Below are 24,004 nucleotides of genomic sequence, written 5' to 3'. Positions count from 1 at the left end.
GGGCGGGGCAGCAAGCCAGGGGCGGGGTTCTCAGGGGCCAGGAGGCCAGGGGCGGGGCCTAGGAGCCCGGCGAGGGCCGCGGCCGGGCGGTCCCGGCTAAGGTGCGGAGACAGGCTGGAAGGCCGTGGGCGGGGCTGAGAAGCGGGCGGGGTGGGAAAGGTCTGGGCTCCCGGGACGCGAAGGGGAACGCGGCTGTGCCGGGCGAAGGGGGCGGGGCGGGGCGGCACGGAGGGGGCGGGGCGCGCCGAGTCCCGGACGGCTCTCGCGGCTTGCGGAGAGGCCAGCCCCGCGCAGTGCAGCAAGCGCCCCCCGGGCCCCATTCCGACAGCCCCGGCGCCCACACCTCGCGCCCGCCATGCCCGAGCAGCTCAGCGTCGCCGAGTTCCTGGCCGTCACGGCAGAGGACCTCAGCTCCCCGGCCGGGGCTGCCGCCTTCGCCGCCAAGATGCCCCGGTGCCGCGGGGCAGCCCTGGCGCGGGAGGAGGTGAGAGGAGGGCCGCGGTAGGAGGGGTCTGGGGTCCTGGCAGGGCCTTTCCTTGACCTTCACAGGCGTGACCCGAGCAGTGATGGTCCTTACCGCGCCCCAGAAACCTGCCCCTTCTCTAAATCTTTGAGAACCGAGTGCATCTCTAACATCTGCGTCCTCCCCGTCGAGTGCCTGGGGCTGGGGCCGGGGGGCGAGGAACCATTTGCGGCGCCTCGCAGTCACCTCGACGACAGACTTACCAGGTCGAGGGACATACCCGCAGTGTTCTTGATGACCTGCAGCCCGGTCGCTTGCGGGTTTGCTCAGCGCCTCACTGCATCTGTTTGGGTTTTCATCTTTGGAGCCCCACAAGTTCGGCTCCTAAGTCACTCCCTTTCTGGAAAGTCTACCTTCCCGCCACAGTCCGGAACGAAACTTCTCCCTGGGAACAGGGAGGCCCCCTCTCCCGCAGACTGCTGGTTCTGAGATTTGGCTGGTGTGTGAATGAATGCGGAGGAGAAGGCGCCAGGAGCTGGGGTTCACCTTGGCCAGGCTGTTCAGGAGTTTACAGTCTCCTCTCCCCTCCCCTCTCCTCTTTGTCTTTTCCAGCATTGCCGTCCCAGGCCTTTCCTTTGGCCTTTGCAGGCTGCCCCACCCCATTCCCCTGCTCAGAGGAGTTCGTTCGTTTTCTCCAGACCCACCGCACTTTCCTGGGCCTCCTCTGCCGGAATATTCTAGGGCAGACACCCTGAGGCTTTGGGCCAAAGGAGAATACTGTGTTTTTGCAGCTCCCTTTCAGAAGATGCCCTTAATTTAGGTGGCGTTTTGGATCTCAGAAGTGGCTCTCCCCTTCCATCCTTCACCCTGAGAATATTGAGCACCTACTGTGTAGCAGATAAAAAGATTAGTAGTCCTCATACTCTGGGCCAATGTCTTGGGGAATCTCTCCTCTTCCTCCTCTCCCCTGCAGTCTGAACCCTCATCCTAGAGTAGTGATAATAGAGGACTGTGGAAAGATCATCCTCTTTGGGGAGCGTGGTGGACCTGCGTTCAAATTCTGGCTCTGCAGTTTGCCAGCTGTGTGAGCTTGGGCATGTGACCTGATCTGTTTGTGTCCGCACTTTTGGCATCTGTAAAATGGGGATAATAATGTTTGCCTCACAGGACTGTGGTATTATATGAGGCCACGTAGGTAACGCATGCATTTTGATTAATGAAATGATTATAGGGTTAATTGACAGACCTCTTTAGACGGGGATGGGTCTCTTTTTGTCCTCATGTCTTTCACAGTTCAGTTCAGTTCAGTCTCAGTGGTGTCTGACTCTTTACAACCCCTTGGACTGCAGCACGCCAGGCTTCCCTGTCCATCACCAACTCCCAGAGCTTACTCAAACTCATGTCCATTGAGTTGGTGATGCCATCCAAGCATCTCATCCTCTGTTGTCCCCAGCCTAGCCTAATGCTTTGCTATATATAGTGGAGGAGGGGCAGTACCTGTTTGAAGCAGCGATGACCTTTGGCTTCTTTCCTTGAGCAGAACCAGTAGCATGGAACCTAACACCTGTGAATGTAGGATGTATTTTACTGGAGGCTTACAGGGAAACTGCCCAGAACCTCCTCCTGAGGAGAGAGAGCCTCCAGAGGATTGTCTTCATTTTGTGACCTGGAAGAGGTCAGTGTGATCAGCATCCTTAGGGCTTTCACAGTTCATACTCCTCTTGGGGTTGTTCATTAAAATGTTAAATCAGAGCAGGATCTGGAGAAAGGGCTGTACTATGAACCTTTCTCCAGGGACAGAAATGCCCATTTATGCCCGTGCATCTGGCCTTGCCCAGCTCCGCGTGGGTAAGCACTTGTGTGTGCCTGGGGGAGGGAGTCCTGAGAATGGATCTGGAGGCCACCGCAGGCTCCTATCAGGACTCTGCCTTGGCTCCAGTGTAGGCCTGACAAAACTCAAATTTTTGCCTTTGAGACTTTAGTTTGGTGCATGCAAGGGTTCATTTTTGCAACAGAAAGGTTTCTGACATCCAAATTCAGCTTTTCTCTTCAGCATGTCAGTGCCTCAAAAGTTAGACTCTGACCTTTGGACTTTTCTGAGGTTTCCTGTTTGGCTTTGCGTTTGTGTTTATATTTACATGCAGTTTGATGCTGGCATTTCCCCAGTCTCAGTTCTGGGCATGACTGACCCCCAGGCTTGAAGTTCCATTTGGCTGAATCCAAATTTGACCGATTCTCAAAGCAAGTCCTCCAGCTGGTTTCCTGGGAATCACTAAGGGCTCTGCCCTGGGACTTGCAGTCTTTTTTTGCTGTCCTGCTAAGAAGCATCCTGGGTAGGTTACAGGAAACAAGAATATCAATGCTGAGAAGCGCTTGAAGGTCGAGATCACCTAGGAACTCCCATTTAAGATGCGGAGGGGACACATGTATACCTATGGCTGATTCTTGTCAATGTTTGACAGAAAACAACAACATTCTGTAAAACAATTATCCTTCAATTAAAAAATAAATAAATTAAGATTAAAAAAATAATAACTCTGAAAAAAAAAATATGGGGAAACTGATATCCAGAGAGTACTATAGACTTGTCTAAGCACCCACAGCTAGGGAGTGGAAGAATCAGCATTTCCACCCAAATGTTCTAACCCTTGGTCCTATTCGCTTTCCTTCTAAAGTCCCTATGTAATTTCTCTGAACCTCAGTTATTTACCCTTAAGATGGGTCTAATAATCCTTCCTTGCTTGCCTCTCTGGGTTGGTAAAGGTTTTTGTTTTTAATTTAAAACTGTTCATAAGGGAGTATTAAAACAGATACTCATTCTATCAACCACCTTCTTCCTGTCCTGGGCCATTGTTACATTGATATTCACAGTAATACAGGTGAAAAGGGACCTAGGGAGATTAAGGCAGTTGCCCTGTGTCACAGAGTGGATCTGTCTGACTTTAAGGCTGTTCTGTGTCAGTTCTCCATACTATTTCTCTGCTAGGCACCAAGAACATAAAGATGCTGCTCAGGTTTGCCGACTGATAAGTGGAACCCCAGGAGTCTATCCAGAGTACACAGAGAAAGATATGGTTAGTGCCATAAGAGACCAGTGGAGCAAGGCAGGGAGAGAGACTGATGTAGTCAGGGACAGCTTCCTGGAGGAGGTGACACTTCCAGATGAGCTTGGAAGGATGGAAGAACTCTACTAAGTGGAGAGGACAAGTGAATGAATATGGAAACAGATGGGAAGAAAGCAATTCAGGAACCAAGTAGGCCACTATGACTTGTAGTGGGTCACTAAGTTTCACTGTGACAATGCCAAGACTTTATGCTATGTCATGTGTGTTAAACTACCAATGAACTTACAGTGGGTCTTGGATGAATCAGTCCACCACAAATGTGCTTGTGTTTTGTATATGTTTTTGGAAATGTAATGAAGTTTTCATTGAACAAAAGACATACTGATTTTTAATTTAAAACTTTAAAGACAACAGAAAAGGCTACAGTCACCTCTGACCATGTCTCATGATTCCTGTCCTCTCTCCAGAGGTAACTGCTATGTAAATGTGCGTGCTTCCCAGTATCTGTCCTCAGAAAATGTGTTCTCAGTAAAGGGGTGGTGGTGAAGAGGGATATTTACCTAAATCAGTATCATGTCTTATAATGCATAGTTTTAAGTTTCCTTGGAGTCAAATCAATCTTTTCCTTTGTAACTTTAGCGTTTTTGAATCTAATTTTAGAAAGGGTTTCATTCTTAATTCTCAGTATTCTTGTGAATTCTACATTCTGCTTTGTCATGTGTCGATACTTGTTTTACCCAAATAATAACATTTTTGTTTTTAAAAAAATGGTAAAAATGATGTAATCTTAGAGATATTTTTTGTTTGCAAGAACCAGAAAGCCTCTTAAGTTTATGTTGAAGGTAACTTGTTTTAAGGAATTAGAGGTGCCTTGTGGTACTGAGCATCAGTAGACCTTACCCAGGCCTCACCAAGGCCCCACTTGAGGCTGAAAAGTCGTCAGGAACAAAAGTAGCTGCTTCATCCTTCCCATCGCCTCCGGCCTCTGTTTCTTTCTGCACCTCTGAGCAGTGCTTTTGCTCACTCGTCACCCAGGCCCCCAGGGGCATCACACAGTCTTCTGGGAGGCCAGGCATCGTTAGCCTCCACCTTCACATGACCTCACTGGTCCAGCTTCTAAAGGGAACCAAGCCAGTCTTGTGTCCCACTTCCAAGTTCCTGGTAGGTTGGTGGCCCCGCCCACCAACTCTCTTGACTGGTTCCAGAAGCTGGGTCTCCACCCCTGGTTTCATCAGCAGAGGTCATGAAGGGATAGACCCAGGCAGGGAAACCCAGCCACAGAGACCTACACTGTGGGAGGAGACATTTCTCAGAGAAGAGGAGCAGGACCTGGAAAGTCCCCACCCAAACCCTACTTGTCCATGGCAATCCATTTGGCACAATTTAGAAGGCAATGGCACCCCACTCCAGTACTCTTGCCTGGAAAATTCCATGAATAGAGGAGCCTGGTAGGCTGTAGTCCATGGGGTCGGGTTGCTAAGAGTTGGACACGACCGAGCGACTTCCCTTTCACTTTTCACTTTCACGCATTGGAGAAGGAAATGGCAACCCACTCCAATGTTCTTGCCTGGAGAATTCCAGGGACGGGGGAGCCTGGTGGGCTGCCGTCTATGGGGTCGCAGGCTCCAGGGAGAGGCGCTGTGTTCATCCTGTTTTGTGCCTCTGGTTATCCAGGTGAAGAGGAACCCCAGTTTGGAAAACTGAGCCGTAGTACAATTAAAAAGATGGCGAGCTGAGGCTTGCAGCATGACTTGGAGGGTCTTGAGTGTCATTTAGGCATTTGGGCTTTTTGCTGGACAGTAGAGACAAGTGGACCAATCATGTTGTCTAAGGATTGGATGAGGTTGTCCCTGCCGAGGGACACAGTGGCCAACATGGTGCAGGGAAACTGCTCCATGCCAGGCCCCACATTAGGCCCTGGGTAGACACATTGCTCATTAAAAGAGACACAGTCTCTGCTCTGCTGAGCTTATAGTCTTCTGGGAAAGACAGACAGTAAACAGGTCAGTAATTGCACATGTCATGAATGTCATGGAGGCTCATCCTCCCTGTCTAGGCCTGCCCTGAGGTTTGGTTCTGGGTCCTCATCTCTGCAGGCAATCTCATCCATGCGCATGGGTTCAGTCTTCTGTCTTCAGGTGACTCACATAAGTGTACCTTTAGCCCAGACCCTCATGTCCAGCTGCTCACATGGCTGTTTCCCTTTCACTTGGTCAGTGTGTCCAAAGCCACGTCACAACTTCTGCCCCAGGCTAGCCTTTCCAGTTTTCCCTTTCGGAGAAAGGTCCTTCCCTCTCTTCTGTTACACAAGCCAGAAGCTCCATGTCCCTCAGCACCAAAGGTCATCGGTGTTAGCTTCTAAGCATCTCTGTCCACTTCTCTCCATCGCGCCCCTGGTCCACGTCACTGTCGCCTCTCCCCTGGAATGCCACGCTGCTCTCCTAACTTGTCTTCCCACTTTACTCTGGCTCTGCTGTCCCTCACAGCCCTGTGTCACTGTCTTTGGCAGCATACACCCTAGATACATTTTACATTTCTTTGCATAATTACTTGGTTAAAATCTGATTTTTCACTAGATTTCGACTTCCGTGAGACAAGAACCTCCCTCACCACTGGATCCCTAGTGTTGACCGTAGCACCATAGTAGGAGCTCAGAAAATATCCGTGGAATAACAATGAAAAGAAGAAACCTGAAAAGGAGCATTACTAGAGAATGATGGGGTGAGGGTGCTCTAGTTGGAGGGAACACCTTAGGGAACATCTGAGTTAGTAAAGAGCCTAAAGTGTTTGTGACACTGAAAGAAGGCCAGAGGAACAGAAGCATAGCCTGGCAAATGGAAGAGCCACCCCAGATGAGTTTGGGAAGCAAGGGCCAGATGATCTTCAAGGTTGTAGGTCCTGGGGCAAGTCTGGATTTTATTTATTTTGCAGGCAAGCAACATGACCCAATTTATATTTTTTATTTATTTCTTTTTAATATTTGCTTCTTTTAATATCTGTTTATTTATTTGACTGCCCTGGGTCTTAGTTGCAGCATGTGAGCTCTTAGTTGCTGCATGTGGGATCTAGTTCCCTGACCAGGGATTGAACCAGGGCCCTCCTGCATTGGGAGCCAGGAGTCTTAGCCACTGAACCACCAGGGAAGTCCCCCTCAACTTGTATTTTAGAAAGATCGTTATCAGCTGCTGCATGGAGACTGGATTGGAGGAGTCAGGAGAAGACCCAGGGAGGCTGTTGGCAGTTGGCAGTTGTTCATGGAAGAGCCGATGGTGGTTGTGGGGAGAAGTGGTTGGGGCTGTGGTTGGTGGAGAAGTGGGCAGATTCTAGAAGGATTTTATAAGTAGTGACAGCAGGATTTGTTGATGGAATGCATGTGGGGAGTGGTCAAGAATGGTTCCCAGATTCCTAACAGAAGAATGCCATTGCCCCTTCCTAGGAAGAGAAATCTGAGACAGGAACAGGTTTGGAGGATAGTCAAGAATTCTGTTTTTACATCTTATAGGTTTTTGAAGCATTCAAGTGGAGAAGTCAAAAAGACATTTAGATATATTTATTTGAAGGTCAAAGGACTAGGCAGGAGATACACATCTGAGAGTTGTCAGCACTGAGATGGGCTTCCCTAGTAGCTCAGATGGTAAACAGAAGACCTGGGTTTGATCCCTGAGTCGGGAAGATCCCCCGGAGAAGGAAATGGCAACCCACTCCAGTATCCTTGCCTGAAAAATTCCATGGACAAAGGAGCCTGGTGGGCTATCATCCATGGGGTTGCAAAGAATTGGACATGACTGAGTGACTAACATACACACACAGCATTGAGATAATGGGTTTCAAACTTGGATCTGTGTAAGCATCACCTGGCATCATTCCCAGAGAGTCCTACTGAATAGCTGTTTCTTACTTAGCCTTCTTATTGCAAGTAACAGAAACCAACCTGAGCTGATTTAAACAGAAAAGAAGTTCACTGAAAGGGAATATTCAGTAGTTCACAGGATTTCTGGGAAGCTGGAGAACTGGGGCAAGGCAGCAGACGGGATCCCAGCCAAGCCACTCTACTGAGCCAGTTTGGCGAGGACGCTGCTGACATGCATTAAATGCCGCAGCTTGTACCACTGCTGTGCTCTGGGGACTGGGTACCTTCGCTGTTGCTGTTGTTATTCAGTCACTCAGTCGTGTCAGACTCTTCGCGACCCTAGAGACTGCACTATGCGATGCTTCCCTGTCCTTCACTATCTCCCGGAGTTTGCTCAAACTCATGGCCGTTGAGTCAGTGATGCCATCCAACCATCTCATCTTCTGTCACCCCCTTCTCCTCCTGCCCTCAATCTTTCCCAGTATCAGGGTCTTTTCCAATGAGTTGGCTCTTCAAATCAGGTGGCCAAAGTATTGGAGCTTCAGCTTCAGCATCAGTCCTTCCAATGAATATTCAGGGTTGACTTCCTTTCGGATTGACTGGCTTGATCTCCTTGCTGTCCAATTTTGCCATCAGTATCAGAATGATCTTCCACTTTCTCTGCTCCTGATTCAGTCTGCATTGAGTGCCTCTGATTGGCCAAGCCTAGCTCCTGCATTCCTGTACCCTAGCTTCAAGGGAGTCTGGAAATCATGAATTTGGTCTTGGCAGCTTTTGTAGAAGGCAAGCTCTGCTGAGGCTTGCGTAGCAAGTAATTTCCCAGGTGTAGGAAAGAGGTTTAGATACCAGTCTGCAGAAATGAGAAATGTCCTTGGCAGGTTCACCAGCCTGCAGGAGAATGTCTGGGAATCTGCTCTTAATCAGCACCCCAAGGAGATGCTCATGTAGGTGGTCTATGAACTACATAATGCATTTAGTGCATTTAATGCATTTAGTGCATTTAGTGCTTAAAGAAGTGGGAGTAGGTAAGATCACCCAGGGAGAGGAATGAAGACAGTCTGGGCTCAAGCTCTGGGGAGCTCCAGGTCTGACAGGTTAGGATGGGAAGAATAGTTAATAAGGGAGCTAGAGGAGCTGCCAGGGAGGAAGGAAGGAAATCAAGAGAGTACAGTGCCTCAGAAGCCAGGGGGAGGAATGTTTCGATGAAGGAGCAATGCTCAGCTCTGTCAGATGTCCAGAGATCAAATAAGAAAACGATAGAGACATGACTCCTAATGTTGGCAGCTTGGAGGTCATTGGTGACCTTAAGAACCTTAAGTGCTATTTTAAGGTCACCTTAAGTGACCTTAGTGCTGTTTTCCCCTCCACACCAATTTTCCTGAGAAGGGAAGTAGAGACATGGATGCAGACCAGGGACCTGGGCCAAGAGGGTTTTCCAGGCCACACTTAGAACCCAGCTCCGTCTGAGCCCAGCCTCTTCCCACTCCAGGCTGTCTCTGCACAAGGACACAGGGTCCTTCTGGAGTGTCAGCCTCAAGCCCAGTCTCGCAAAGTCTCCTTGCCTCCCCAAATTTCAGTCTTTGGGCCCAATTTCCTTGCTTGGTATTCAGCTGTTTCTGGCCACCAAGGTGACACAGGCAGGTTTGGGGACAGAAACTGGGGTTTTAGGTCAGAGTAGAAGGGCAATGCTTTCTGCAAAATCAATTTGGTAGTATAGTCCTCAGATATCTTTGCCAGAAGATTCCTTTGATAGGCTCAGAGTATATGCAGCAGTGAAGCCCACAGGGGCACGGTGAGTTCCCCAGACTCTGGGGCAGGGCTTTGGGCCCCCTTTGTCCTGGGAACTTTGGGAGTGGGCCTCACCGTGAAGGTACAGGAGGCTAAGCTGGGAACAGCTGCTAAAGGTTTTCTTTTTTAAAAATTATTTTATTTTTTTGGCTGCACTGCATGGCATGTGAGATCTTAGTTCACCAAGTGGGGATCAAACCAGCACCCCTTGGTTTGGAAGCACAGTGTGTTAACCCCTGGACTGCCAGAGAAGTCCCTGCTAAAGGTTTTCTAACTGGGCTTGGTTTTGACTTTGAGCTTTCAAGAACTTCAGATGCTGTTGGCTCCACCCAGACCTACAGATCAGAATCTCCCAGCGGTGAGACTTGGGCAAGGGAACAGTCAGAAGTTCCCCAGGCAACTCTGATGAGCAGTCAGAGTGAAAACTATTATGGTGCTCACTTAAGGTTTGTTATTCGTTAAACACTATTTATTGAACATCTGCTGTGTACGAAGGTAAAATGGTAGTCTCTGAAGGCATGGAGATGGCAAGGTACCCACCTGGGAGGGAGAAGAACTCATGCCCGTGGAAGGATGACTGACAGCCCGCAGCATAAAGAGGTGTGGCTGAGATCAAAGGAGCGAGTCCTGTAACTGAAGTCAAGCAGACTTGGGTTTGAATTCTCATGGGTTATGTGACCTCAGGCACATGACTTGAATTGTCTGAACCTCAGTTTCCCTATCTGCAAATCAGGATGATGATAACTGTCTTACGGGGTTTTTTTGAGGGGATTACATATAAAGCCTCTAGCATCTACCTGGCACATAACAGATACTTAATTTTTTTTTAATTTCTTTTACTGAAAACGCAAGTATCCCTGCTATAGAATAGTTAAGTAGATTAGTAGCCACAGAGAAAAGGAGAAGATCATTGCAATAGGGATGAGGTAATTACTGTGAGTAAGCACTAAAATTGTGTAGTTCTGGCACCGGAGCAAAATGAGAAATCTTGTGTACCTTGCAGATGTCCGGGAATGAGTAGCTGAGCCTGATTCTGGATGAGACGGGTTGTCCCCTCAGCTCTGCCCTTTGCTCTTTCCCATCCATTTCTTTCCACATCAAACATTTGTTGAGAGCCATCTCCATTCTCAGTCCTGGCTGCACATTACAATCCCCTGGGTTGCTTTTAGGTCGTTTTTGTTTTTTTTTTTTAATAGAGATAAAATTCATATGACACAAAATACACCATTTTAATCATTCTAAAATGTACTGTTCAGCAGTCTTTATTCACAGGGTTGTGCAATAATTGCCACTGTCTAATTCTAGAACATTTCCATCAGGCCAAAAAAGAAATACTGTGCTCATTAGAAGTCACTCCCCACTATGACTCCCTCCAGCCTCTGGCAACTTTCAGTCTCTATGGATTTGCCTATTCCAAACACTTCACGTCAGTGGAATCCTACAGTATATGGACTTTTGTATCTGGCTTCTCTCAGTTAGCTTACTGTTTCAAGGTTCTTCCATACCCACCAGGCAACGTTATAAGCATTTCTCACGTACATATTAACTCTGGTAATCCCCATCAGAGGCACAGAGAGATGAAATAGCCCAGGAAGCAGAATTGCCAAAGCACATACAGGATGTGCATGCAAGATTTGCAGCATACTTACAGTAAGAAGTATTCACTGATTATATGGAATTCTAATGTAACTGCATGTCCTGTATTTATTTTTGATACATTTGGCAACTCTGCTAGCAGTAAGTGGCCAAGCCAGTTATTTGGACCTGAGCAGTTCAAAGCACGTGGGAGTGCCTCACCTCTCACTCCCCCGGGGACTCTGACTTAACAGGATATTAAGTCTGAAGTGAGGCTCTGGCTCCCTTATTTTTTTAAGTACTCCAGGTCTTTCCCCTGATAGCCTGGGGTTGTGTCTCAGGCCCTGGGAATGCGGAGATGTCTGCTTTCGTCTTCCATGCCTCTTCTTCCTGGCTGTCATGCAGCCCTCCTTGTGTGCCTGACACTGGGCTGAGTGCTTAAATGCCTGATGGGATTCAGCCTTATGAGCTAAGTACTATTTTTATCAAACAGATAGGGACATGGAGGCTCAGAGAAACTGAGTCACTTGCCCCAGGTCACACAGCTAAGAGAATTAGAACTAGAATTTGGACCTCAGAACAGTGTGATGTCCTGAGTTCTTAACCCCTGTTGCCTTTTCTCTGTTCCCATAGGGCCCTGCTAGTATTCATTTAGTCATTCATTCATTCCACGAAGGTTTACTGCTGCTCATGTGCCAGGCCCTGTGCTGGGTGCTGTGGATATGAAAGCAAATGAGGCCATCCCTGCCCTCCCCTTGTAATTAATTGATTTTTAAAAAATTCTGGCGGCCCTGGGTCTTCACTGCAGCGCGCAGGCTTCTCATCACAGAGCAGTCTCTAGAGCGGCTGTTTAGTGGTTGCAGCAAATAGGCACTCTAGTTGTGGCATCCTTAGTAGCTCCAGGCGTGTGGGATCTTAGTTCCCTGACACCAGGATCAAACCCCGGTGCTCCCCCCACCCCAACCATCCCCCACCCGCTGCTGGCAAATTCTTATCCTTACCCTTTTAGTGTTTTCAGTGCCCGTAGAGAGTCAGAAGTGGTAAGTAAGGGCCATGATTGCTCTGACAGAAGCCTGTGGTGGGCCTGGGGTGGCATAAAGTCAGTTCTGTTGTGGTGGGGGACAATGACCTGTAAGCTGAGTGGGGAAGGATGGAGTGTTTGCTAGGCAGCATGGCGAAAGGTCTAGCAGCTGGAAACAGCCAGAGCTGGGGAAGACCAGGGTTCAGGGGGTTCGTGGTGACCGTCAGGTGGGGGCAGGGGAGGATTCACCCAGGCCCACAAGAGACCCCAGAGGATGGGAGGCATGGGGCCCCTGCTGCCCTGTCCCGGGGACAGGCTGCGTTCTCCTCAGGGTTGGGTGGAATTCAGGGCTCAGAGCCAGAGGTCAGATGGGATCTACAGCGATCCTCGGGCAGAGTTCCTGCTATCTTAGCTCATCTCTGCCGAGCAGTCTCCCGAGGAAAATCCCAGCCAGGAAACTTGGGGTTTGTGGAGGGCTCAGTGCACACAGAGGGTGCGGCTCCCTTCCTGCAACCCCTCTCCCCCCCACAACCCCGCTTCCCATCCCACCACCCTGCAAGGGGCAGCTCGTGAGGCTGAGTTGGCAGGGCTGGCCAGGTGCCCGGGCTGGGGAGACGGCTTCAGGGGCCCGACCGTGGGGGCACACGGCCAGCCACAGTCTCCAGCAGCGCAGGAAGGAAAACAGCGAGAGACTGAGGGACCCTGAAATAATAAATGTCGGAGCTGGCAGGAGCCTTCCATGTCGCCGCCCAGCCCCTTGTTCCAGACAAGGAGTCGGCCCAGGGAGGGAAGGAGACTGACTGCTCGAGGTCACAGCGGGGGCCGGGGCAGACCTGGGACTGGCAGTGGAGCCCCTCCTCCGGACTGTCCCAGCCCGGGTGCTCGGGTGCTGGGGATGGGGGCTTATCCAGATGAAAACCATTTGGAGACATTTGCTCCTGCTGGTGGGGCTTCCCAGGTGGCGCTAGTGGTAAAAAAATAAAAACTCATCTGCCAATGAAGGAGATGTAAGAGACACAGGTTCGATCCTTGGGCTGGGAAGATCCCCTGGAGGAGGGCATGGCAACCCATTCCAGTGTTCTTCCTGGAGAATCCCATGGACAGAGGAGCCTGGCAAGATACAGTCCATAAGGTTGCAAAGAGTCAGACAAGACCAAAGCTGACTTAGCACGCATGCATGCTCGTGCTGGTGGCCAAGCTTGGCGAAGCCTTACCGAAGATGCTTAACTCAGCTCTGAGTCCTGGAGCTTTGACCAGGAAGGGTCATGTCTGCAGGTGGGGAAACTGAGGTACAGACGGAGGGAGGAATTTGCTCAGAGGGATACAGAGGGGCTGCTGGCAGAATTGAGCCTAAAATTCAGTGCCCCCCTCCTTTCCCTCAAAATGTTTCTGCATCACTTCCAAAGATGCCTGACATCCGCCGTTAGAAAAACCACGACCTAATTTATTAATATTCTTTACAGCCATCCTTACAGAGCTGAGTGGAGCTCAGAGAGGGGTGCAAGTGAGAGAAGGCTCTGGAGCAGAGGGCACTACTTACATGACTCTGAGCCAGTTGCCTCGCTTCCCCCAGCCTCGGTTTCCTCATCTGTAAAATGGGGAGTATATTAACTACCTCACAGGAATAAACAAGGAAACAGAAATAAACCAGCATTCCGTAAGTGGGGGTGGTGGCTGGATTCATGTAAGTAGATCCCCCGGGAGCTTGGAGCCCAAGTGTTTCCTGTTGGTGATCTGCTTTGGGCCGGGCTGGGCTGTGCTCTCCCATCACCTAGTCAAGCCTGAGGTTCAAGGTTGCACCCCTTTTCTCCCGCTTGGGCCTGGGTCTGCAGATGTGTCCCTGAGTCAGTCTTTCTACCACAATAATTTTTGTTTTGGCTGAGTCGTGCGGCTTGCAAGATCTTAGTTCCCTGACCAGGGGTTGAACCCATGACCTCTGCAGTGGTAGCACAGAGTCCTAACCACTGAACCACAAGGAAGTCCCATCTACCACGAGAATTTATCGGGTCACTCTTCTCTTGTTCAGAACTCTGCAGAACCTCCCCATCACTCGTGGGCTAAAACCTAGAGGTTTGGGTTAAACGCATGGATTCTGAAGCCCGATACCCTGGGCCTGAGTCCAGTCACACCACTTACCAGCTATGTGAGCTGGACAAATGCCATAACTTCCCCGGGCCTCAGGTTCCTTATCTGTAAAAGTTTCTGGGGATGTTGACAGGATTGTGTGAAATAATGCAGAATCTGTCACGTTCTTAGAAGAAGCCTGGCACATGGCAGTGATGTAAAACCATCCCCTGGCTTCTCACTAGGAACATGGGCTCCCAGTGGGTCACGCAAGGTCCCGCTTAGCCTGAGGCCTCACTACTTGCCACTTCCCCACCCAGCCTGGTGGGTGCCTGCCACATAAGTTCCAGGCAGTTCCCCAAATGTGCTGACGCTTCAACCCAGGGACTTTGCCAAGGCGCCTCTCCCCTCTTTTTTTTTTTTTTTAATGAAGTAATTGGGCTGTGCCGGTTCTTCCTTGAGGCACAGGGGACCTTCGATCTTCATTGCACCATGTGAGATCTTTAGTTGTAGCCTGTGGGATCTAGTTCCCTGACCAGGGATCAAACCCAGGCCCCCTGCACTCGCAGTACGGAGTCTTAGCCACTGGACCACCAGGAAGTCCCCTCTCCCCTCTTAGAATGGTCTTCCCGTCCTGCTTTTCTCCACCAGTGTCTCCTCATCTTTCCAAGGCTCTGGTGAAGGCTTCATCCCAGGGTAGGGTGGGCACTCCTGTGCCCCCCTCCCCCCAACAGGCATCTCTTCTGCTCCAGCCTCGTCCAGGCCGCCTCAGCCCTTGGCTGAGCACATTCTTGTCTACGTTTGGCCTGACCTCCTCTCCCCAGCACTTGCACAGTCAGGCAGAGCACAGCTGGACGCTCAGTATGTGTGGACAAGCCCCTACTGTATACTGGTGACTCTGTTGGAGACCTTACCCCAGCCCCTGCCTCGGCCCCACTGGGCAGAGAGGGGCAGCCTTCAGATTTGAGGTCCCAGGGTAGATGCTGTTCAGGGAGTAGAACTGAGCTGGGATTGCCTGGAGGTGGGATGCTATTTGAATACTTCCCAGTCCCACCCTTGCCCCTCCTTGCTGGCCACCCATGAAGGGCCCTGTGGGGCTCCCTGCCTTTCTCTGGATCTGCTGGTTGGGCAGGTGGGTGAGCAAAAGCAAACTTAGAGCATGATACGAACAGGACAGCTCACATTTGCAAGGGCTACAAACTTAGCCAGTCTTTATGATCCAAATCCCAATGGAAAGTAGCTGAAGCAGGAGTTACTATCATTCCCATTAAAAAAAAAAACTATTAATTTATTTAATTGACTGCGTCAGATCATGTGGGATCCTTCATTGCTTGGACTCTCTAGTTATGGCACACAGGCTCCAGTTTGGGTCCCAGGTCGGTCTCTGCCACTTTCTGGCTGTGAGCTCAGGCAACTTTCTTCACTTCTCTGAGCCCCACTGACATCAGCCAGATGGGAATAAAAGCAATACCTGCCTTATCGGGATGTTGTGAGTCTTAAAGGGTGGATGTCAAATTGCTTTTCAAACTGTAAAGCCCTGTGCAAGTTTTGGATTTATTCTTTTCTTAGTTTGTTTGCATTTCCAGTGAGAGCTGGGGCCAGAAACTCACCTGAGCTTTTGTTTTGCAGTCTGTAAAATGCGGAGATAATGTTAGATTATCTCCCATATTCTGTGATTTTGTCTCACAAGGGACGACATCATGGTCCAAAGCAAAGGTAGAAAATGGTTTTCATCTCCTGTGCCAATTATAGTTTGATAGGTAGAGGCTACCTGAAGAACTGCCTTAACAGAATGATGAAACAAAGCCAGTCAGTGGGGAAAATACTGTGGTGGATTAATCATGGCTCCAGCGGTCATGAAATCCCACAGAAGAGGTGCCTGTGCCCTGTACTATAATAGTCCAAAGGAATGAATGTCCAATGGTGAAATTTAATCTGCAGCTCCCAAGGCCTTAGCTTTAGCAGCTCTGCCCCCTGGATTGGGTCGCCATGGTTACCACAGCTGGTTCTGAGAAACCACAGGCCTGAAGAATGGCTCCTATTGATGAATCCTGACCCAGGAAGGGGGCATGCAGAAGGCCCTTCCAAGCAGGGAAGCTGGGCATGGCCCTAGTGCTGCCGTCTGTGGTCTCTTGCTGCAGTGAGGAAGAGCACAGTGTGTGTGGGGGGTGTGTGTGTGGGGTGTGTGTGTTTATGTCTGGGGTGGGGTGGGGAGCAACATGGAGCTGTATCACCAACTGGAATTCAGACTTTGTCCAAGCCCAGCCAGGCAAGGCTGCCCGAAGGACTCCGGTTGATTTTCTAAGTTCAGACTTGTCCCCGGTACTCTGAGTTTCGCCTCCCTTTGCCCAGTGCCTGCCCAGACTCTTGCGTGAACTCTTAGCTTTGAGAGAAATCTAAATGGCGATCCCTGCTGATCCAAAATCTGAACCACACTCTTCTACCACCCGAAGTCCCTGAATACTTCAAGCTTACACCTTCCAGGGTAGCTTATTCTTCCTTAGGAACTTCTTCCTCCGTTTGAGCTGATGTCTGTTTCTGTCTCTCTAACTTCTACCTGTCAGTCCAGGGAATCCTCTTCAGGGCCAACTTCAACCAATCTGTTTTCTCTCTAGTAGGACAGCCCTTGGAGAAGGCAATGGCACCCCACTCCAGTACTCTTGCCTGGAAAATCCCATGGACGGAGGAGCCTGGTAGGCTGCAGTCCACGGGGTCTCGAAGAGTCGGACACGACTGAGCGACTTCACTTTCAGTTTTCATTTTCATGCATTGCAGAAAGAAATGGCAACCCACTCCAGTGTTCTTGCCTGGAGAATCCCAGGGACGGGGGAGCCTGGTGGGCTGCCGTCTATGGGGTCGCACAGAGTCGGACACGACTGAAGCGACAGCAGCAGCAGCAGGACAGCCCTTGGAGTATTTGCAGTGGGGGTCCAGCCGCTATTGTCAACTTCCTTTTCTTTGGACAGGTCTCCCTCTGTCGCTCCCTCCTCCCCTCCTGTGTTGAGGGGATGTTGAGGGGATATGATAAAGATGCTTGAGCTGAGATTCAGGCTCAAAGGCAGATCCAGCTCCAGGATCAAAGGAGCCGAGTCTCGGTGGGGCTGCTTGCTCGTATTGATAGAACATTGGCCCTGGGCTTGGCCAGACCTGGGTTTAAATTATGACTCTGCTGCTCTGCAGTGTTACGTGACCCGGACAAACCTGGACATGCTCCTTCCCCTGGCATTTTCATCTACAAAATGCAGATGGTGATGCCTACCTCAAAGGGTGGCAGGAAGAGTGACAAGTGAGAGCCTGGTCCAGAAGGCTTCCTCAGGCACTCAGGACATGTAACACCTTGCACTCTGGCTGCCCAGTGGCAGAGGTTGCACTGTGGTCCCTCGGCACTGTGGTTCCCACATCTTGCTGAGCAGGCTCATGGGTCGAGGGGAAGTATCTTCAATTAGCTCAAGGAAAGCTGAGAAATCCTCAATCAAATTCAGTTTCATTTTGAAATGGATGATATTATTATCAATCAAATAATAGTATTCTAAGCATTTTACCTATGTATGTTCATTCCATTTCCCCAATAACCCTAGGTAGTAAAAACTATTATCATCCTCATTTCATAAATAGGGAAATTGAGGCACAGAGAGGTCACATAGCAAATATCTAAATGGAGCTAGAATTCAAGACCGGGTAGTTTGGGGCCAGCCTCATGATTTTGCCATGATGATTTACTGCATCTCTGAAAGGGTAGAATTAAACCGGTGATCCCCAAACTTTAGCATGTGTCTGAATCACCTGGAGGGCTTGTTGAAACACAAATTGCTGGACTCCACCTCCAGATTTTCTGATTCAGCTGAAGAATTTGCATTTCTAACAGGTTCTCAGGTGATGTGATGCTGCTGACCCCACTTGAGAATCACTGACTTGGGGATTAAATAGACCCCCTTGAGTCCAGAGGCTAATTTTTGTTTTTTTTTCCTAACCTATCCAATCACAGGAATGAGGAAGGAGGGCTGACCTCATACAGAGGCAGAAAACAAACCACTGTAAAAATCATACTCATATTTTCCAACTGCCTCAAGCCTTGGCACATGCTGTTATGTCTGCAGTCTCATCTGAGCCTTACAGTAACTCTGTGAGTGAAGTGGAGAGTGGATTTTTTTCCCCATGTGATATGATCTTTCTCCTGTTTTAAAGAAGGGGGGATGTGGCTGGGCTAGTGTCACCCAGGGAGACAGTCTCCAGGAGACTGGGGCTAGAATCTCAGCTTGTGACTCATCATACCCTGGTAGCCTTGTTACAGGAGTTCAGAAACCTCTGTGCCTTTCTCCAAATCCCATCCCATTCCTAGGCTATGATCAGAACTTCCTCCTTAAAAATGGGCTTCCCAGCTGGTAAAGAATCCACCTGCCAATGCAGCAGATGCAAGAAATGTGGGTTCGATCCCTGGGTGGGAAAGATCCCCTGGAATAGGAAATGGCAACCCGCGCCAGTATTCTTGCCTGGGAAATCCCATGGACAGAGGAGCCTGGCGGGCTACACTCCAAGGAGTCACAAAGAGACATAACTGATCATACACATGCATGACAGAGGTCACGCTTCCCTTCTTTTTTTTTTTCTTTTATTAATTCTTTTTTCTTTATTTCTTTGAGCAGTTTTAGGCTCACAGCAGAACTGAGTGGAAAGTTTAGAGAGTTCCCACATACCTCCTGGCCCTACACATGCACAGCCTCCCCCGCTATCATCACCATCCCACACTAGCATGGAACATCTGTTATAATCGGTGGACCTGCACTCACACACCATCATCACCCAAAGTCCACAGTTTGCATTAAGGTTCTCTCGGTGGTGAACATTCTGTGGGTTTTGACAGCTGTACAGTGAGATGTGTCCACTATCGTAGCATCAGGCAGAATGGTTTCACTGCGTAAAACTCCTTTGTGCTCTACCCACTCGTCTCTCCCTCCCTCCAACCCCTGGCAACTGCTGACTTTTTACAGTTTCCATAGTTTTGGGTCTTCCAGAAAGTCATATACTTGGAATCATATAGTATATAGCCTTTTTAGATGGGCTTCTTTCCTTTTAAGTTTCCTTCATGTCTTTTGTGGCTTGATAGCTTTATTTTTTTTTTTTTGTTTTCTTGACTTTTTATTGTTCTATTTTCAATTTTCTTGACTCATGTACAAATGGTAGCATTTCCATTTTTTTTCCTTTTTAAAAAAATTATTTATTTTAATTGGAGGATAATTACTTTACAATATGGTGATGGTTTTTGCCATGCACCAACATGAAAAAATATGGAACACCTCACAAATTTGCGTGTCTTCCTTGCGCAGGGGCCATGCTAATCTTCTCTGTATTGTTCCAATTTTAGTGCATATGCTGCCGAAGCGAGCACGATAGTTCATTTCTTTTCAGCGCTAAATAATAGTCCACTGTCTTCCAAGTTTTGACAGTGATGAATACAGTTGCTATAGACATCCACGTGCAAGTCTTTAAGTGGAAATAAGTTTAACTCATTTGAGTAAACACCAAGGACAGCTGTTGCTGGATCATATGGTAAATGTCTGTCTGGTTTTGTAGGAAACTGAAACTGTCTTCCAAAGTGGCTGTGCCATTTTGGGTTCCTACCAGCAATGTGTGAGCGTTCCTGTGGCTCCACTTCCTTGCCAGCATTTGGTGTTGTCAGTGTGTTGGGTTCTGGTCATTCTAATAGGTGTGTAGTCATCCCTTCCTTTTAAAAAATACTTGCTGAAAGCTAACTAATGAAATATCCGTTACATACCATTGGTCAGAACTCTGTCACGTGACCACATTTCGCGGCAAGGTAGGCTGGGAAATGTAGTCTTTATTGTGACTGGCCAAGTGGCCATTTGAAAAATCAGGGTTCTAATTGCTAAAGGAAGAAAAGAGAATGGGTTGAGAGCCAACCAGTAGCGTCTGCCCTACTGCAGGGAAGACAGACCCTCTTAAACTAATTTGAGCTGTCAAGGGAATTTGTTGGGTAGATATGGGGGTATTTCATGGAGGCCCAAGGACAGGAAGTATGGAAGGGCCTCTGAGAGTGAAGGACCTGGAAAGTTGTTGGAAACCAGGGCAGCTCTTTTCTTGTGCCTCTCTATGGCAGGGTGGGTCTTATTTGCTTCTTTCTACACATCTACTTTGTTCTTTTCCCTTTGCCTATGGTAGGGAAGGTGTCCCAGCTTAAACACTTCCAGTCAATTAGCTAGCTTTCCAGAAAATGAAAAAGTGAAAGTGAAGTCGCTCAGTCGTGTCCGATTCTTTTGACCCCATGGACTGTAGCCTACCAGGCTCCTCCATCTGTGGGATTTTCCAGGCAAGAATACTGGAGTGGGTTGCCATTTCCTTCTCCAGGAGATCTTCCTGACCCAGGGATTGAACCCTGGTCTCCCACATTATAGGCAGACTCTTTACCATCTGAGCCACCAGGGAAGTTCAAGCTTTCCAGAGCTGATTCCAAATTTCTTGGAAAGAGAATCTGATTGGCCTGGCTTGGGCCAGGTGTCCACCTTGGTCCAGTCAGCTATGACAAGGACAAACAAGGCAGCAAGGGCCCACCTGTAAAGAGGTTGTCAGACAATATGTGTCAGGGGATAGGAGGACTCCCCAAAGAGTAGCTAGAGCATGGACATAGACCGCTCAGGTCTGTGTCCCAGGGCTTTGTAAACCATCACTCATTTAGATAAACAGTTACTGAGCGCCTTCTGTGTGCTTGGCACACAGATCTGCCTTCTAGGGAGTTTTCTAAATCTGTCTGGAATTTGTTCACATCTTTGTTGTTGTTCAGTCAGTAAGTGGCACCTGACTCTTTGCCACCCTATGGACTGCTAGCATGCCATGCTTCCCTGTCCTTCACTGTCTCCCAGAGTTTGCTGAAATTCATGTCCATTGAATTGATGGTGCTATCTAACCATCTCATCCTCGGCCTCCCCCTTCTCCTTTTTGCCTTCAGTCTTTCCCAGCATCAGGGTCTTTTCCAGTGAGTCAGCTCTTTGCATCAGGTGGCCAAAGTATTGGAGCTTCAGCTTCAGCATCAGTCCTTCCAATGAATATTCAGGGTCAATTTCCCTAGGATTGACTGGTTTGATCTCCTTGCTGTCCAAGAGACTCTCAAGAGTCTTCTCCAGCACTACAGTTTAAAAGCATCAATTTATCGGTGCTCAGCCTTCTTTAGGGGCTTCCTTGTGGCTCAAATGGTAAAGAGTCTGCCTGCAATGCAGGAGACCCAGATTCGATCCCTGGGTTGGGAAGATCCCCTGGAGAAGGGAATAGCAACCCATTCCAGTATTCCTGTCTGGAGATTCCCATGGACAAAGGAGCCTGGTGGGCTTACAGTCCATGGGGTTGCAGAGAGTTGGACATGACTGAGCAACTGATTCTGTTTCACTATTTTCAGCCTTCTTTACTGTCCAGCTGTCACATCTGTACATGACTACTGGGAAAACCACAGCTTTGACTCTGTTGGCAAGGTGATGTCTCTGCTTTTAACATGCTGTCTAGGTTTGTCATAGCTTTCCTTCCAAGGAACAAGCGTCTTTTAATTTCATGGCTGCAGTTACCATCCTCAGTGATTTTGGAGCCCAGGAAAAGAAAATCTGTCACTGTTTTCACTTTTTCCCCTTCTATTTGCCATATCTTTAACCTGCACTGTCTTTTGGAGTGAAGTCCCAGTTCCTTACATTAATCAACTCTTATCTTTCCCTTTTCACATTTCAAGGTGGGACTCAAGGACTTTGGCGAACACGTGTCTCCCAGCCTACGTCTTCAGGAACTACAGACCTGTCTGCGTTCTCTCCTCTTGTCTTTGTCTCTCAAGTAGAAGTGTCTTAGTTCTTTAGCTGAGTCAGTTATGGCCTCCTCTCCCAGTCTCCCTTATTCCTCAGCTTGCTTTCTTTTTTCAGCCCTGGGATGGGCCTCTACTGGTCCCAGACATGAAAGTTATCTCAAGGCCATAGTTGGGAAAGAGACTATTTGGTTTATATTACCTGGAGGAAAAGTACCTAGAATTTGATGGGTACTTTCTAGCATCAGAGCGACTGCTGACTGTTCATTGAGGACACAGTCTGTGCTTCACACCAAAGTGAAAGTCACTTAGTCGTGTCCGACTCTGTGACTCCATGGACTACACAGTCCAGGAATTCTCCAGGCCAGAATACTGGAGTGGGTAGGCTTTCCCTTCTCCAGGGGATCTTCCCAACCCAGGGATCGAACCCAGGTCTCCCGCACTGCGGGCAGATTCTTTACTGGCTGAGCCATCAGGGAAGCCCAAGAACACTGGAGTGGATAGCCTATCCTTTCTCCAGGGGATCTTCCCAATCCAGGAATCGAACCAGGGTCTCCTGCATTGCAGGCAGATTCTTTACCAACTGAACTATTAGGGAAACCCAAACTAAACCCTTTATGTGCATCCTCTCATACGTACAATCCTCATAATTGTCCTGAGAGGTAGGCATTATTTCCTGCATTTTACAGATAGCTGATCAGGGAGCTCGGAAAGAATAGGTGCTTGCCCAAAGTCACACAGCATTTGGGCAGTGGAACTGCACTTCAAGACCAGACCCCTCTCCCTCCAGAGGCTACTCACATCCCCAAGGCTTCCAGAACACTCTGTTGCCTCCAAGATCTGCCCCGTGCGTGTCCTATGAATTTCGTTTAGAATCTTTGCAGATGCCGTTCCAAATATGTTTGCTAACTCTTGTCACATTGAAGTAACTCTTTGGAGATCACATTTTGATTCCATTATAGTCACTGAGGAAACGCAGGGGCCTGGGGTCAAGATGGGGCCATCATGTGCGGATGGAGCACTGTCCCAGGGCACCCCCTGAAAGCCCAGCTCAGTCGTTGTCCCACTCTGACTCTGGGCAAGACTCCCCCGTCTCTTGGCTGTGGTTTCCTCACCTGTGGATCTGTGGGCCCTTTGCAGCCCTAATTCTGTCCTTTCCCACTTCACTCTGCATTTCATGAGGGTTTCATGAAACTGGCAATTTCTCTACCCCACTAAAACAGGAATGTATCTGGGAGGTTTCCATCTGGGTTGAGCCCCCAGGAAAATGTGACTCCTGCTTCTCCGCATTACATCTTCTGGTTTCCCTACAGTCTGACTTTGTTCTGCAACCCTTAGGCTTTGGGGTTGGGTTGCCTGATACCATCCCACCAATTCTGTCCAGAGGGGGCTCAGTGTCCCCTCTACCCTCCTCATCTACCCCACTCCACTGGTATCCTGGCCTCTTCCTCCTCGTCCTCACATGACTGCTTATTGAGCCTGGGGTGTGGGGAACAAGTGTTCCCCAGCTGAATCTTTCAAGAAGATAGAGATGTCGGGACTGCCCTTGGTAATCGAGTGGTTCAGAGTCTGCCTTCCAATGCAGGGGATGTGGGTTCAGTCCCAGGTCGGGGAACTAAGATCCCACATTCTGTGGGACAACTAAACCCACGCGCCACCAACTAGAGAAGCCGGCTCGCCACAACTAGAGAGAAGCCGGCGCACTGCAATGAGAGATCCCACGTGATGAGAGATCCCACAAATTGTGATGCAACAAAATTACCCACATGCCACCGCTAAGACCTAACCCAGCCAAATAAAATAATAAATAAGAATATAGAGATGTCCACGTTCTTTCCTCTGGTGTTTTGCTGTGTCATGTATATATTCATCAAATCATTCATTCTCTTAGCAACTCTGTAGTGTCATCCTCATTTTGCAGACCAGGCATCCGAGTCTCAGAGAAGTGAACAGTGTGTCTAGGTTGACACACTAGTTAGTGTCAGAGCTGACATTCAGACCCAGCCTGGCATACCCCACGACGCCATGTGCCTTGGCATCACTGCCTTTACTTGTCCCGCAAGTCTTCCTGGAGGGGTGTGACTGGCCCGTGGCTTCCTGTGTGGTCTGGGTGAGGGAGGGTGGTCTGTTTATGTTTGGTGAGGCTGCAGGGGGCCCCTAGGGAGGAAACTCTGTATGTGTTTGGAGGGCGGGATCACAGAATCGGGCAGCCCTCCCAGCCGAGCGTCCCTGAACCTCTGTCCACATTTGCTTCCAGATGCTGGAAGGAGACCAGGCCATCTTGCAGAGAATCAAGAAGGCCGTGCGTGCGATCCACAGCTCCGGCCTTGGTGAGTGAGCCTACCGGGAGCAGCCTGGCCAAGGCAGCCCCGTCCCCGGCCCCAGC

General features: G+C 49.2%; 1 protein-coding gene and 1 non-coding gene across 2 annotated transcripts in view; one reads left to right on the top strand and one right to left on the bottom strand.

The window, feature by feature from the left end:
* The first annotated feature begins 241 nt into the window (after positions 1-241).
* Positions 242-24,004, top strand: part of ASAP3 (ArfGAP with SH3 domain, ankyrin repeat and PH domain 3) — a 50,055-nt gene continuing 26,292 nt past the window's right edge. Inside the window, 2 exon segments of the mRNA XM_005911999.3 lie at positions 242-484; positions 23,876-23,948. Coding sequence (XP_005912061.3) covers positions 356-484; positions 23,876-23,948 — 202 coding nt within the window. The 5' untranslated portion in view covers positions 242-355.
* LOC138985080 (U6 spliceosomal RNA) lies at positions 19,106-19,212 on the bottom strand. Its single transcript, XR_011462340.1, has one exon. It is a non-coding gene; the product is annotated as a U6 spliceosomal RNA (small nuclear RNA).

This window comes from Bos mutus, chromosome 2, assembly GCF_027580195.1.
Source record: "Bos mutus isolate GX-2022 chromosome 2, NWIPB_WYAK_1.1, whole genome shotgun sequence".
In the NCBI taxonomy this organism is placed as follows: Eukaryota; Metazoa; Chordata; class Mammalia; order Artiodactyla; family Bovidae; genus Bos; species Bos mutus.
This window is presented reverse-complemented; position numbering and strand designations above follow the sequence as displayed.